This window comes from Furipterus horrens, unplaced genomic scaffold (assembly GCF_987537825.1).
Source record: "Furipterus horrens unplaced genomic scaffold, mFurHor1.1.pri manual_scaffold_4, whole genome shotgun sequence".
Lineage (NCBI taxonomy): Eukaryota > Metazoa > Chordata > Mammalia > Chiroptera > Furipteridae > Furipterus > Furipterus horrens.
In genome coordinates, this window is record NW_028327174.1 from 110,044,442 (window position 1) to 110,058,894 (window position 14,453).

Genomic DNA, 14,453 nt, shown 5'->3' on the forward strand with positions numbered 1-14,453 from the left:
CTCAGGCATTCATCAGTATGGGCAACCTATTTCACCACGTGGTGTTGTATGTGGGGTGCGGTTTGAGAGGGAACAATGCCACCTGCTAAGCACTTGCACCTTTTCTAGGCACTTCTCGCACTTCTGTATGGGACCAGTGCCTCTCAAGCTGTTGCCCTAGCCATTGCTGCCAGAGTAGGAGGGTCTGCGGACATTCTAGGACCATGGGGAACCTTTAAACAAGCAGACTCTGATGACAGACTGGCTGTTTTTTCTTCTGCCCCAACCCCCACTGGTTTTACCATCAAAAGCAATGAGGCTTTTTTCCCCCCAGTGCTGTACCCGTGAGCTGAGTGGTCTGCTCTGATGCTGGGATCGCTCCCTAGGTACCCTTTTCTATTTTTAAAAATGTGTGACTGCACATTCCACTGGACTACCTCCTCCACCGCTGCTGTGACCACACCGCATCCTCACGACCTGGCTCTGCCCCTCCTACCTGTGTGGATGAGTATTTCTTTTTTATATCTTTGTTTATTGAACTTCCATGCTTGATTTTCTGAAACTTTGGTTGTCTTGTTTAGAGGTAGCTATTTTCCTTCTCAGTTGTGGAGGGAGATGCAGTGTGTCTGTATAGGCTGCTACCTTGGCCAGAAGTCTCTTCATTTCTTTGGGGAACTGTTTTTTTCTCTATATAGAATTTTTATTTTGTTTTTCAATTACAGTTGTCCCATTTTTTCCCCCACTGAACCCTCCCAATCAGCCTACCACTTCTCCCACAATCATATCCACGCTCCGATTGTCCATGTCCATGAGTCATTTATACATGTTCTTTGACTGAACTCTTCCCTTACCTATCCCTTTTCTCCCTCCCCCTTCCCCCTCCCCCCTAATAACTTCTGTTCCTTGTTCTATTTAGTTCATTTGTTTGTGTTATTCCTTAGTTTCCTGTATTAGGTAATATCATATGGTATTTTTCTTTCGTTGCCTGCCTTATTTCACTAAGCATAATTCTCTCTAGTTCCATCCATGTTGTCTCAAATGGCAGGAGTTCCTTTCTTTCTGGTGCATAGTATTCCATTGTGTAAATGTACCACTGTTTTTTAACCCACTCCTCTACAGATGGGCACTTAGGCTGTTTCCAGCATTTAACTATTGTAAACAGTGCTGCTATGAACATAAATTCCTTTGAATTAGGGTTTTAGGAGTTTTCGGGTATAATCCTAGCAGTGGTATTGCTGTTTCAAAAGGCAGTTCCATTTTTAGTTTTTTGAGGTAATTCCATTCTGTTTTCCATAGTGGCTGCAACAGTCTGCATTCCCACCAACGTTGCAGTAGGGTTCCCATTTCACCACATCCTCGCCAGCACTTGTTGTTTGTTGATTTGTTGATGATGGCCACTCTCACTGGTGTAAAGTGGTATCTCATTGTGGTTTTAATTTTCATCTCTCTGATGGTTAGTGATGTTGATTGAGTATTTCTTCATGTGTCTATGGACCTTAAGAATATCCTCTTCGGAGAAATATTTGTTCAGGTCCTTTGCCCAATTTTTAATTGGGCTGTCTGTTTTCTTGATGTTGAGTCGTATAAGTTTTTTTATATATTTTGGAGATCAGTTCCTCGTCTGAGGTATAATTGGCAATTATGTTTTCCCATATGGTTGGTTTCCTTTTCATCTTGCTGATGTTTTCTTTTGCTGAGCAGAAACTCTTTAGTTTGATGTAGTCCCATTTGTATATTTTTTCCTTTATTTCTCTTACCTTAGGAGATCTGTGAAAATATTGTTATGTGAAACATCTGAAATTTTCCTGCCTATGTTTTCCTCTAGGATTTTTATGGTGTCACGGCTTACATTTAAGTCTCTGATCCATCTTGAGTTTATTCTCGTGTGTGATGTAAGTTGGTGGTCTAGTTTCACTTTTTTGGATGTCCCTGTCCAGTTCTCCCAGCACCATTTGTTAAAGAGTCTCTTCTTACTCCATTTTACGTTCCTTCCTCCTTTATCAAATATTAGTTGACCATAGAGGCCTGGGTTTATTTCTGGGTTCTGTATTCTGTTCCACTAATCTACATGTCTGTTCTTATGCCAGTACCAGACTGTTGTGATCACAGTGGCTTTGTAGTACTGTTTGATGTCTGGTATTGTGTTTCCTCCTATTGTGTTGTTCCTCTGTCTCAAGATTACTTTTGCTATTTGGGGTCTTTTTTGGTTCCATATGAATTTCTGGAGTATTTGTTCCAGGTCTGTGAAATATATCATTGGTATTTTAATAGGGATTGCATTGAATCTGTAAATTTCTGTGGGTAGTATGGCCATTTTGATGATGTTGATTCTTCCCATCAAATAACATGGTATTTGGTTCCATTCATTTGTATCTTTCTTAATTTCTTTCTTCAATGTTACGTAATTTTCAGAGTACAGGTCTTTTATCCCTTTGGTTAAGTTTATTCCTAGGTACTTTATTTTTCTTGTTTCTATAGTAAATGGTATTTTCTTTTTTGTCTCTGTCTCTGATGTTTTATTGTTGGTGTACGGAAATGCCTTAGATTTCTGTATGTTTATTCCGGACTCTGCTATTATAGGGTTTTCTATGTATACCATCATGTCATCTGCAGATAATGATAGTTTTACTTCTTCTTTCCCAATTTGGATGCCTTTTATTTCTTTTTCTCGTCTGATTGCTGTGGCTAGAACTTCCAACACTATGTTGAATAGGAGTGGAGATAGCGGGCAGCCTTGTCTTATTCCTGATCTCAGGGGGAATGCTTTCAGTTTTTGTCCATTGAGTATGATGTTGGCTTCAGGTTTCTCATATAAAGCCTCAATTATGTTAAGGTATGCTCCCTCTATTCCCATTTTGCTGAGTGTTTTCATCATAAATGGGTGTTGTACTTTGTCAAATGCTTTTTATGCATCTGTTGACATGATCGTGTGGTTTTTGTCTTTCATTTTGTTTAGGTGATGTATTATATTTATTGATTTGTGAATATTAATCCATCCTTGCATCCCTGGGATGAATCCCACTTGATCGTGGTGTATGATCTTTTTAACGTGTTGCAGGATCTTGTTTGCCAATATTTTGTTGAGGATTTTAGCATCTATGTTCATCAATGATATTGTCCTATAGTTTTCTTTCTTTGTTGTGTCTTGATCTGTTTTTGATTAGGATAATACTGGCTTCATAGAAAGAGTTTGGGAGTTCTCCCTCTTGTTGAATTTTTTGGAAGAGTTTGAGAAGGGTAGGAGTTAGTTCTTCCCTAAAGGTTTTGTAAAATTCGCCTGTGAAGCCATCCAGTTCCAGGGGTTTTGTGTGTCGGGAGATTTTTGATTACTGTTTCAATTTCATTCTTTTTATTGGTCTGTTGGAACTTTCTATTTCTTGATTCAGCTTTGGAAGGTTATATGTTTCTAGAAATTTGTCCATTTCATCTAGGTTGTCAAATTTCTTGCCATACAGTTGTTTGTAGTAATTTCTTACAATCCTTTGTATTTCTGTGGTATCAGTCGTGATTTCTCTTCCTTTTTTTCTGATTTTGTTTATTTGTCTTCCCTTTTTTTCTTGATGAACCTGGCTAAAGGCTTGTTGATTTTGTTTATTTTTTCAAAGAACAAGCTCCTACTTTTGTTGATCTTTTGAATTGTTGTTTGGTCTCTATGTCATTTAATTCTGCTCTGATCATGACGATTTCCTTCCTTCTACTTGCCCTATGCTTTCTTTGTTGTTGTTGTTCTAGTTCTTGTAGCTTTACGGTTAGATTTTTTATTTGAGATTCTTCTATCCTTTTCAGATATGTCTGTATTGCTATGAACTTCCCTCTTCGGACTGCTTTTGCTGTGTCCCATAGGTTTCGGGCTGTTGTGTGTTCATTATCATTAGTTTCCAGAAATTTATCGATTTCTTCTTTGATGTCATTGTTAACCCATTCATTATTTAATAGCATGTTATTCATTCTCCATGAGTTTAGGTGTCTTTGATTTTTTTCTTTGAGGTTGATTTCTAGTTTCAAGGTATTGTGGTCTGTAAAGATGCTTGATATAATTTCAATTTTCTTGAATTTGTTGAGGCTTGTTTTGTGCCCTATCATGTGGTCTATCTTTGAAAATGTCCCATTTGCATTTGAAAAGAATGTGTATTTTGCTTATTTAAAGTGAAAAGTTCTATATATATCAGTTAAGTCCATGTGGTTTAGTGTGTTGTTCAATGTCTGTATATCCTTGTTGTTTCTTTGCTTCGAAGATCTGTCTACTGTTGATAATGGAGTGTTGAAGTCCCCTATTATGAGTGTGTTGCTGTTAATATCTTTCTTGTGGTCTTCTAGTATTTTCTTTATGTATTTGGGTGCTCCTATGTTGGGTGCATATGTTTATCAGTGTTATATCTTCTTGAGGTTGGTTTCTTTAAGTATTATGAAATGTCCTTCTTTGTCTCTTTTTATGGCCCTTGCTTTGAAATCCGTTTTTTTTCTGATATGAGTATTGCTACCCCAGCTTTTTTTTCATATCCATTTACTTGGAATACTTTTCTCCATCCCTTCACTTTCAGTCTGTGTAAGTCTTTTGTTCTGAAGTGTGTTTTTTGTAGAAAACAAATATGTGGGTCCTGTTTTCATATCCATTACTCTACCCTATGTCTCTTAATTGGAGCATTTATCCATTTACATTTACGGTTATTATTGACATGTATTTATTCATTTCCCTTTGTACCTGTGTTCCTTTCCCTCTCTTTTTTTGTTTCCTTCTCTTTCTTAGATCATTCTTTTTAGCATCTCTTTCAATGATGGTTTGGTAGATATGTATTCTTTTAGTCTTCCTTTGTCTGAGAAACTCCTTATTTCACCTTCCATTTTGAACGAGAGCCTTGCTAGGTAGAGTAGTCTTGGCTGTAGGCCTTTGTTTTTCATTGCTTGAAATATTTTTGACCATTCCCTTCTGGCTTGTAGTGTTTCTGTTGAGAAACCGGTCGATAGCCTTATAGGAGCTCCCTTGTATGTTGTTTGCTGTTTTTCTCTTGCTGATTTTAGAATTGTCTCTTTGCCTTTAAATGTTGCCATTTTAATTATGATGTGCCTTGGAGTGGGATCTCTGTGCTTCTTGGACTTGCATGACTTTTTTTCTCATCAGGTTAGGAAAATTTTCTGTCATTATTTTTCCTATCAGCTTTTCTATCCCTTGTTCTTCTTCTTCTCTTCTTTTATTCCTATGATCCAGATATTATTTTGTCTCATGTTGTCCTGTAATTCCCTTAGACCTTTTTCATACTTTTTCAATGTTTTTTTCAATTTGTTGTATTGTCTGGGAATTTTTTTCTACATTGTCCTCTAACTCACTGATCCAATCCTCTGCTTCATTTAGCCTGCTTTTGATTGATTCTACTGTGCTTTTTAGTTCAGAGATTGTATTCTTCATTTCTTCCTGGTTCTTATCAATAGTTTCTATGTCCTTTTTTATGCTGGTGTAGTTCTCCATAAGTTCCCTGTAATTTTCTTGGAGCTGTTGATAATTTCCTTGGAGATTGTCGTAGTTATCTTTGAGGTTGTCTAGTATACTGAGCTTCTTCACCACCATTGTTTTGAATTCCATGTCTGACATTTGGGGTATGGCTATTCCATCTGCCTCTCTTTCTGGGGATTCCTCTTCTTTTCATTGGGAAGTTGTTTCTGTGTCTTCCCATGTTGGATCCTTCTTGTTTGTTTTTGTTTTTTTGGATTTGTCTGCTTTGATTTTCCGCCTTTGTGGTATGAGATTCTTTATAGGAGATTTGGGAGTTTCAGTGGTGCAGTCTCTTTGATCTCCTGAGCCTGATGTTCTTGGGATACCCTTTAAGTCGTTTGTTTATGCTATCTGGTTATATTTCCGTTACCCTTTGGTGGGACCTTCCGTCTGGCTAGTTGATTGAGAGTCACTCTGCCCATCTTGTCTTGAGTTCTTTTGTGGAGATGCTGTTAAAAACATAAACACACAGCCCAGGCAGGAAACCCACACCCTCAAAAATATCCCCCACCCTCTAACCCACTAACGGCAGCAAATGAGCCAGTATTAATATAAATGTAGAGAGGTTAGTGCTGTTATACTATAGGAGAAATAGATAAGAGTTGTTTTAAATGCAGAAAAAGATAATTTTTGAGAGAGGGGATGATAGATTAATAATAGTAGCAAGTAGTGTCAAGACTATGCAAGACAGTAAGTAATATTAACATTGTATGTTAGTAAAAAAAAGAGAGGAAAGAATGCAGGATAAAGTAATAAAGTGATAGTGTATAGTATTAGATTTATATAGTAGTTATATGCTATATACTTAGTATGAAAGGGAGGCTAAACAAAACAGACAAATGAACAAACAAAAATTAAAGATGAAGGATTGGAGGGAGAGATGGTATGAAACAGATTAAAGAGATAGTTTAAAGATAAAAAATATTTATAAAAAATATTAAAATTAAAAATAAAATTTTTACTCAGTTCAACCTTTGTGTGAAGTCTTCTTTTTCTGGATCCACACCTGGTCAAAATTCTATGAGTTCCAAATTTTTTCCTGGTTGGCTGGCTGTGAGGAGTTCTGGCTGGTTTCTGTGGCTGCTTTTCTCTCACTCAGGGGCCTGCTGTAACTATCTGCTGTGAGCCGCAGAGTTGGTTCTCTCCCCAGTTGTCCTGCAGCACCCTCCAGCAGTCCTCAAGCTTCTGTTGTAACGCTGTTCTGTTGGCAAGCCAGTGCGCATGATCCTAGTCCCCGCCCTGCCTTGGATCCTGCCTTCGCTCCTCCTCCCAAGAAGTCTCTGTGATCCAAGGTGCAGCACTGGTCTTGGTCCCTGGCTGGCAGTGCCTCAGTTTGCCTGTGTGCTCTGCCCGCCCGCTTTGGGCCCTGACCAAGACCGTGTTTCTAATGCAGTTTTCCCAGCCCAATTCCACTTTTTTATGATCAGTGGCGCCGTGATGAATGCGCGCGCCTGGTATGTGGTACTGCCAGCTCCAGACTCAGTTCACACAGCTTCCCGTATTCTGGATTGCTCGCACTCTTACCGTTCACCTGCGCGCCCTGCCCGCCAGTCTGGAGCTCAGACTGAGACAGTGTTTCTAATGCAGCTCTCCCAGCCCAGTTCGGCTCCTCTCTTTTAAGTGGTGCCGCGATGCGCACACCCTGGGTGTGGGGTCGCCAGCCCCCACGTGCCTGTTTGGGGGATCTCTACCCAGATTCAGATCATACAGCTTCCCATAGTCTAGGCCGCTCACTGTCCTCCCATACCTCCGGCCGCTTCACGGAAACCTTCCTATTGTTTCCCTACAGGACTCCGCTGGTCCCTGCGCCCACAGCAGGCTGCAGTCTCCAAGCAGATTCCGGTTGGGTGAGCCGGTTTGCAGCTGTCCCTCTGGGGTGCGATCTGGTAGGAGCGCGGGGCTTGGTGGGTCCAGCGACTCCTCCTGAGAGCACTGGCGAGCCTTCTGCCTTTTTCCACTCCACTCTCGCTCTCCCTTCCCCACTCTAGCTGTCTGTAGTTTGTACTCACTCACTTGTCTCCTTGTCCCTATTCCAAGTTTTCCACGATAGGAGCAAGCAGACATCACTGCTACTTACTCCGCTGCCATTTTCCTCTCTCTCTGTGGAACTTTTATGTAGTTTGATTTTCTGGATCTCCTGTTTTTTTTTTTTTTTTTTTTTTTTTTTAACTTTTGATGTGGTTATAAGTTCCTTCTTAGTTGTGAGGGAGACACAGCATGTCTGCTTATGCCTTCATCTTTGCCGGAAGTCAATTTTTGTTTTTCTCATCCCTTTCTTTGGTGAGGGGGTGTGTAAAAATAATTTTTAACAGACCTATGAAGCCCTTTCTATTGTATTATCACTTGCTGAAATCATAAAAATAAAACCCTAAAAAATGTAGATGCTTTAGCTATGGTAATTTCTCTTTGGAGTCTTATTCTCTGATCCTTAACTGTTTCCTTGAGATGTAACACATATAATTTAATATTTTTAATGTATAAATAATTTCTTGACATTTGATTATAAGTAATGGATATAATTTTGAATTTTATTAAAGTGTAAAATTATCACACAAATATCCAGGTGCTTTTTGTTAAACCAAAAGTAACTAGAATCTACTTACCTTAAAAAATTCCTTTTTCTCAACCATCTCATCACCATCTGCATCCAGCATTTTAAAAGCAACATGAAACCCGGTATGGGGTTCTGCAGTCAAGAGAAAAATGAAAAATGAGTATTTAAATGCTGGTGAAATAAAAATTACATGCAGATTTAATGGATTTTCAAATTTGAAATTAGCCACCAGAAGTTACATGACTAAATATGTAAACAGAGAAAAAAGTGATCTTTTCTTACGTTAATTACTTTTAAAGGCTGATAACATTCCCATGGATGTGCTGTTCTGCTAGTAAGTGTGCTGCCCTTCAAAGAAAATATTATTTGAGAACTTAGTTTTTTTAGTTTTCTTATACTTTTATAAGACCATGAATCTTATCATATCGATTTCCCTTTCTCATAGTAGTTTTTAAAAAACTTATTTTGAAATAATTTTAGACTTACAGAAATATTGGAAAGATAGTATGGTGGGTTCCCATATACTCTTCTTCCAACTTCCTCTAATGCTAACATCTTATATAACCATAGTACCTTTATCAAAACTAAGAAATTAATACTGGTATAGCATTTTTAACCTAACTAGAGGCCTTATTTTGGTTTCAAGCTTTTCCACTAATGCTCTTTTTCCTGTTCTAGGATCAAATACAAAAAACCATATTGTATTTAGTTGTTTCCTAGTCTCTTCCAAGCTGTGGAAGTTTCTCTGTCGCTCCTTGATTTTCATGACCTTGACAGTGTGAAAACTACCGGTCAGGAATTTTGTAGACTGTCAATGAGGGTTTTTAAATATAGAAACTAAGGTGTTATTGGAGAAACCCTGGTTCTTCTTGATGACACAGTAAAGAATTACAGATCAGCAAGCCTATTAGCATGCACACAAAATTTACTAGTGAATGGGAGAGCAAAAGCAAGGGTGGCCAGCTCACTTTAGGGTGGCCAGAGGCCCGGTAGCCATAAGGCCAGGAACGCCAAGAGAGAGAGTCCTTTGTTTTGAGGACATATATAGTGGGCAGGATGGGGGTGAAGAAGTTACATATTGATTTACAGATAAAGGTGGTGATAGCTCTTCTTGGGGGGATGTAACTACCCAAACTTAGGTATGTGTGGGGGTCTGTTAGCCCAAATCCTTATCTTGCTCCAGACTCCATTTGTTCATCTTGTTGTAAAACATATATGTGACAGGAGGCAGTTAATTAAAGTTGGGGCACTTACCCAAAGTTATTTATGGGTTTTTTCTGTAAGCGCTAGGGACTTTCTGTAAAACAGGTAGTGACCAGAGGTAGGTAATTAACCAAAGTTGTTTTATGGGCTTTTTCTTTGGGCACTGTGGACCCTCTCCTTCCTTTCTGGCCTTGGGATAAAAACACAGTTTTGAAGGCTTTCTTTCCCAGATAGCGGAAAGGATACATAGAATTTCAAGGATTTTCCTCCTGTGCTAACATAAGTGTTTCTGGTGATGTTCTAACACCTGGCAATATTATCAGACCAGGCCCAAGACTGCTCAGTTAGGGGTGAGACCCTGTCTCCCTCTGCTACTCATTCTACAATAACAAAGGTACCAATAATATTTTTAATAATAAAGACATAAATACTGAACTTCCAAAACCCTGTTTAAGAATAAAAAATTCCACATGATAAGTTTTGAAAAAAAAAAGGGATACTTACTCGTGAGGATTGTAAGCAAGAAAAGATACTCAGTGTATGAAATTAATCCTGGAAGAAATAAAATAAAAGCATTGGAAAGTAAGTTTTGGATGGTTCAGAAGTAATCATATATATACTACAATATATGGAAAATTCTTTAAAAACACATTTTCACTTTAAATTACCTCTGGTACTGTGGAAAACTTTTATAATAAAATAGAGTACTATTACTTAAAGAGAAGACACTAGATTTTATCAGATTATTATTACTAGTAAAACGGGGAATGGATGCTGGCTAAGAAATATCTGGTATCCACCAGATGTTTTATTTGCATGGCACTTTATGTAATTTCTGCTTAAATTTTACTATTCATAACATCTCAAGTAAAGCAAAATTATAAATTCAGTAGGATAACAGATTTGGATATACAAGGGTCAAACCATATAATTTAAAGTAAAATTTTACATAGAAAATGTCAATCACATACAAATGTAGAGAATAATATGATGAATAATTATATATATATCAGATTCAGTAATTATCAATTCATGGCAGGTCTTGTTTTACCTATACCTCTTACTCCCTTTCCCTCACCTCCTACTGGATTAATTTGAAACAACACCCACAGATCATATTATTTCACAGTAGAAAATTCAGGCTGTATCTTTAAAGGGACTATTCCTTTCTCACAAATATATCTACCGCACTTAAAACATTAACAATAATTCCTTGACATCATCAAATCAAAATCAGTGCTGCAAACATCTCTGTCCCAGAAAAAAAAATTTTAAGTGTGTTCAAAACAGAATTCAAAGAAGGTTCTTGTATTGCATTAGGTTGACAGATCTCAAGTCACTTTATGTGGTACAGCATACAACACATAATATTTACCACTCTGGCCATTTTTAAATGTATAGTTTAGGCATTAAGTACATTCACATTGTTTTGTGACCATTATCATCAGAATAATTTCATCATCACAAACAGAGATCCTATAAACACCAACTCCCCATTCTTTTCTGCCCCCAGCTCCTATAACTTCTAGTCCAGTGATTTTCAACCTTTTTCATCTCATGGCACACATTAACTAATTACTAACATTTTGTGGCACACCGAAAAACATATATTTTGCTGATCTGACAAAATAAATAGGTACACTTTTGATTCATTCACACTGGATGGCTACTGTGTTGGCTGTTGTCATTTTTTTATTTGACAGTCTAAGGGAAAAGAAGTCAGTGCCCTGACTAAATAGTCAGGTATTGCATGTTTAAAAAATTCTAGCAGCACACCAGTTGAAAATCACTGGCCTAGTCTACACTTTGTCTCTGTTTTAGGGACCTCATATTAGTGGAATCACACAGTATGGGTCCTTTTGTGACTGGCTTACTTCACTTAGTATAATGTCTCCAAGGCGTATCCATATTGTAGTATGTATCGAAATTCCATTCCTTTTTAAGGTGGAATAATATTCCATTGTATGGATGGACCACAGTTCATTCGTCTATCATGTTTTCACCTTTTAGCTACTGTAATTAATGCTGCTGTACTAATACTGGTGTACTAATATTACTATCTATGTGAGTCTCTGCTTAAAAAAAACAAAAACAAAAAACACGTCACCCAAGGACGTTCTTACATTGCTTCTAGAGAGAGAGAAGGGAGAGATTGAGAGAGAGAAACATCAAGCAGTTGCCTTTTCGTATGAACCCCAACTGGGGGTCAAACCCACAACCTAATTAAGTGCCCTGATTGGGAATCAAACCCACAACCTTTTGGTCTACAGGACAACGATCCAATCAACTGAACCATACCACCCAGGGCCTTCAGTCTCTGCTTTTAATGCTTTCAGGTGTATACCCAGAAGTGGAGTTGTTGGATCAAATGGTCATTTTTAAAAATTTTTTAAGAAGCATACATAATGTTTTCCACAGTGGCTACACCATTTTACATCCCCACCAACACTTGTTATTTTCACCCCCCCCCATAGTAATAGGTGTGAAGTGGCATCTCACTGTGGTTTTGATTTGCATTTCCTTAATGATTACTCATGCTGAGAATCTTTTCATGTGAGAATTAGCCATCTGTATCTCTTCTTTGGAGAAATGTCTATTCCACTTTGCCCCCTTCTACATTGGTTTGTTTTTTATCATTGAGTTGTAGGAGTGTAACAGAGCACCCTCCCCAAGTTACTCACAGTCCAGGGTTTTGGGGATGGGAAGGAGATAATAAAAATCTTAAGGTACCTTGCAATGTATGGCAGGTTGGCAGCTAGAAAACAGCTGTACTACTGCCCAGGTAAAAGGCTGGTAAAAGGGCAGATGATAATAGTTTAAGATACTTTGCATATCAATGACAAGATGATAGCCCCAGTCTTTCCTGAAGGGTAGATGTGCTGGGTAAGGCTTAGGATACTTTACATAACAATGAAGTATGGTGCTCCAGGTCCACATTTAAAATTATGGTGGCCAGCCATGAGAGGGGGAAAGAGTCATGAGGAAGGGGGCCATGCTGTTTGAAAGGATGAAGGGCTCCCTCATCTGCCATGAAGTCTGATGTGAAAAAAGGGCAATGCTATTTGAAAGGATAAAAAGAGCTCCACCGTCTGCCATAAGAAGCAGCATGATGGCAGGAGCATGATGGAGCAGCACGTTGTAGCAGCCATGTAAGAAGCAGAAGAAGCTATGCAGTTTGCAGTCAGGATTCGATCATGTGGCCTGGGCTAGTAAGAAAGCAGACATGCTGCTGTTTTGATCGTGCCAGCTCCAGCTGACTCCAAAGACACTAAGGACTCTGCCTTGCAGACCCAGATTCTATCTAGACTCTTGGAACTTGGGACATGTGGTGAGGACACTCTCTTAGGACTTGTCCCTTTCCTGGACTTCTCTTGTGTCTTTCCTGGACTTGTGCCTTTCTGCTTTCCTGGACCATTATATGGAGCCTGAAGACAACATACCCCAGATCCTGAAGGAGAGCTGACAGATAAGAAATGGGAAACTATTGGACTTGGTTTTGGTTTATAGCCTTTTGGGGAGCCAAGGAAGTGCAGGGTGTCATGGGAGAACAGGGTTCTGAGCAGGAGTGCTCAAAGACTCCCACTCCAAGGTTAGAATATTGTAAATAAAGACCTGTTTTTCTCAACACTAATTGTTGGGTTTTACACCAAGGCACCATGTGAACAAGCCCTACTTTGCTTGGTAACAGTTGTTGTCTACATATTCTTGATATTAGCCCCCTATATGTAATTTGCAAATATTTTCTCCCATCCAGTGGGTTGCCTTTCACTCTCTTGATAGTGTACTTTGATTCACAAAGTTTATAAAATTTCTTTTGTTCCTTATGTTTTAAATCTGTTAAATATATAGGTTCTCCCTTCTCTTTTTACCCCCCCCTTTCAATTAATTTGTTGAAGAAGGTTGGTTATTGGCCCTGTAAGGTTTATTATAGCTTAGAAAAATTCGATGACTGCATTTTCTTAGTGTGACTTCATGTTCCTCTAACTTCTACATTTTCCTGAGAGAGCTGATAGATAAGGGATGGGAAACTCCTGGGCATGTTTTTGGCTTCTAGCCTTTTGGGGAGCAAGGGAAGTGCTGAGTCCCATGGGAGAACAGGGAGCTGACGTGCTCACTGCCCTCCCCAGGTAGGACTACTGTAAATAAAGACCTCTTTTCCTCAATACTAGTTGTCGGGTTTAACACCAAGGCGCCATGTGAAAGAACTCCCTTTTGCTCTGTAACAGAACCTGCAACCTAGGTTTATGCCCTGACTGGGGACTGTACCCACAATCTTTTCGTGTAAGGGACAAGGCTCCAATCAACTGAGCCACTGAGAAAGGCTATGGCAAGAATTCTTAATAGACGGTGCTGTGTATACCAGCAGACCAAAATGCAAATGTTTATAGAAAATGTTAAACACCACTGAGAGATATTGATAGTAAGAGTTACAAGATTTTAGGACTTGTGGCCAAGATGGAGGCCTAGATAGACACACTGTGTCTACCTCCACAACTAAGAAGGAATACAACTACCTAAAAACTAGAGATGACCAGAATTTCCAGAAAATTGAGCTTCATGGAGGTCCAAAAAACAAAGATATAAAGAATAAATACTAGTCCAGACAGGTAGGAGGGGTAGAGCCAGTGCGGAGAGGACGCGGTGTGGTGGTGGCAACAGTGGTGGCAGCGGCAGGTTGCTGGAATCCACAGTCACACGTTTTAAAGAGTCAGGAGGGACACCAAGGGAGCACTCCCAGCACCAGACCAAACCACGCAGCTCACGGTCCCAGTGCCGGGGAAAATAAAGCCTCATTGCTTTGACTGCAAACCAGTGGGGGTTGGGGCGGAGGAAGAAACAGCCAGTCTCTCAGCAGAGTCTGCTTGTTTAAAGGGCCCCCACAGTCCTAGAACGTCCACAGACCCACCCATTCTCAGAACAATGGCCAGGGCAACAACTAGACAGGTGCCAGTCCCATACAAAGTGGGAGAAATACCTGGAAAAGGAGCAAGTGCTGAGCAGGTGGTATTGTTCCCTTTCAGACCCCTCTTTCACATACGGCGCCACAATGTGGTGAAACAGGTCACCCTGTACTGAAAAATCCCTAAGGCTCCGCCCCTTACAACGTAACAGGAATGACAGCTCTACCTAAGACACAGACGCAAACAAACACAGGAGCCTGTCAAGATGAGGAGAGAGAGAAGTATGGCCCAAAAGAGTGAACAGATCAAGGTTCCAGTGGGAGAAGTA

The 14,453-nt window shown here is 39.4% G+C and overlaps 1 protein-coding gene across 5 annotated transcripts in view; it reads right to left on the reverse strand.

The window, feature by feature from the left end:
- MICU2 (mitochondrial calcium uptake 2) overlaps positions 1–14,453 on the reverse strand; it is a 184,215-nt gene that overhangs the window by 46,992 nt on the left and 122,770 nt on the right. For all 5 annotated transcript variants that reach the window (XM_090273922.1, XM_090273921.1, XM_090273920.1 and 2 more), the window contains 2 exons: positions 9,729–9,776; positions 8,071–8,153 (listed from right to left, as the gene is read on the reverse strand). In XM_090273922.1, the coding sequence (XP_090130048.1) occupies positions 8,071–8,153; positions 9,729–9,776 (131 nt within the window). The remainder of the gene's footprint in view (positions 1–8,070; positions 8,154–9,728; positions 9,777–14,453) is intronic.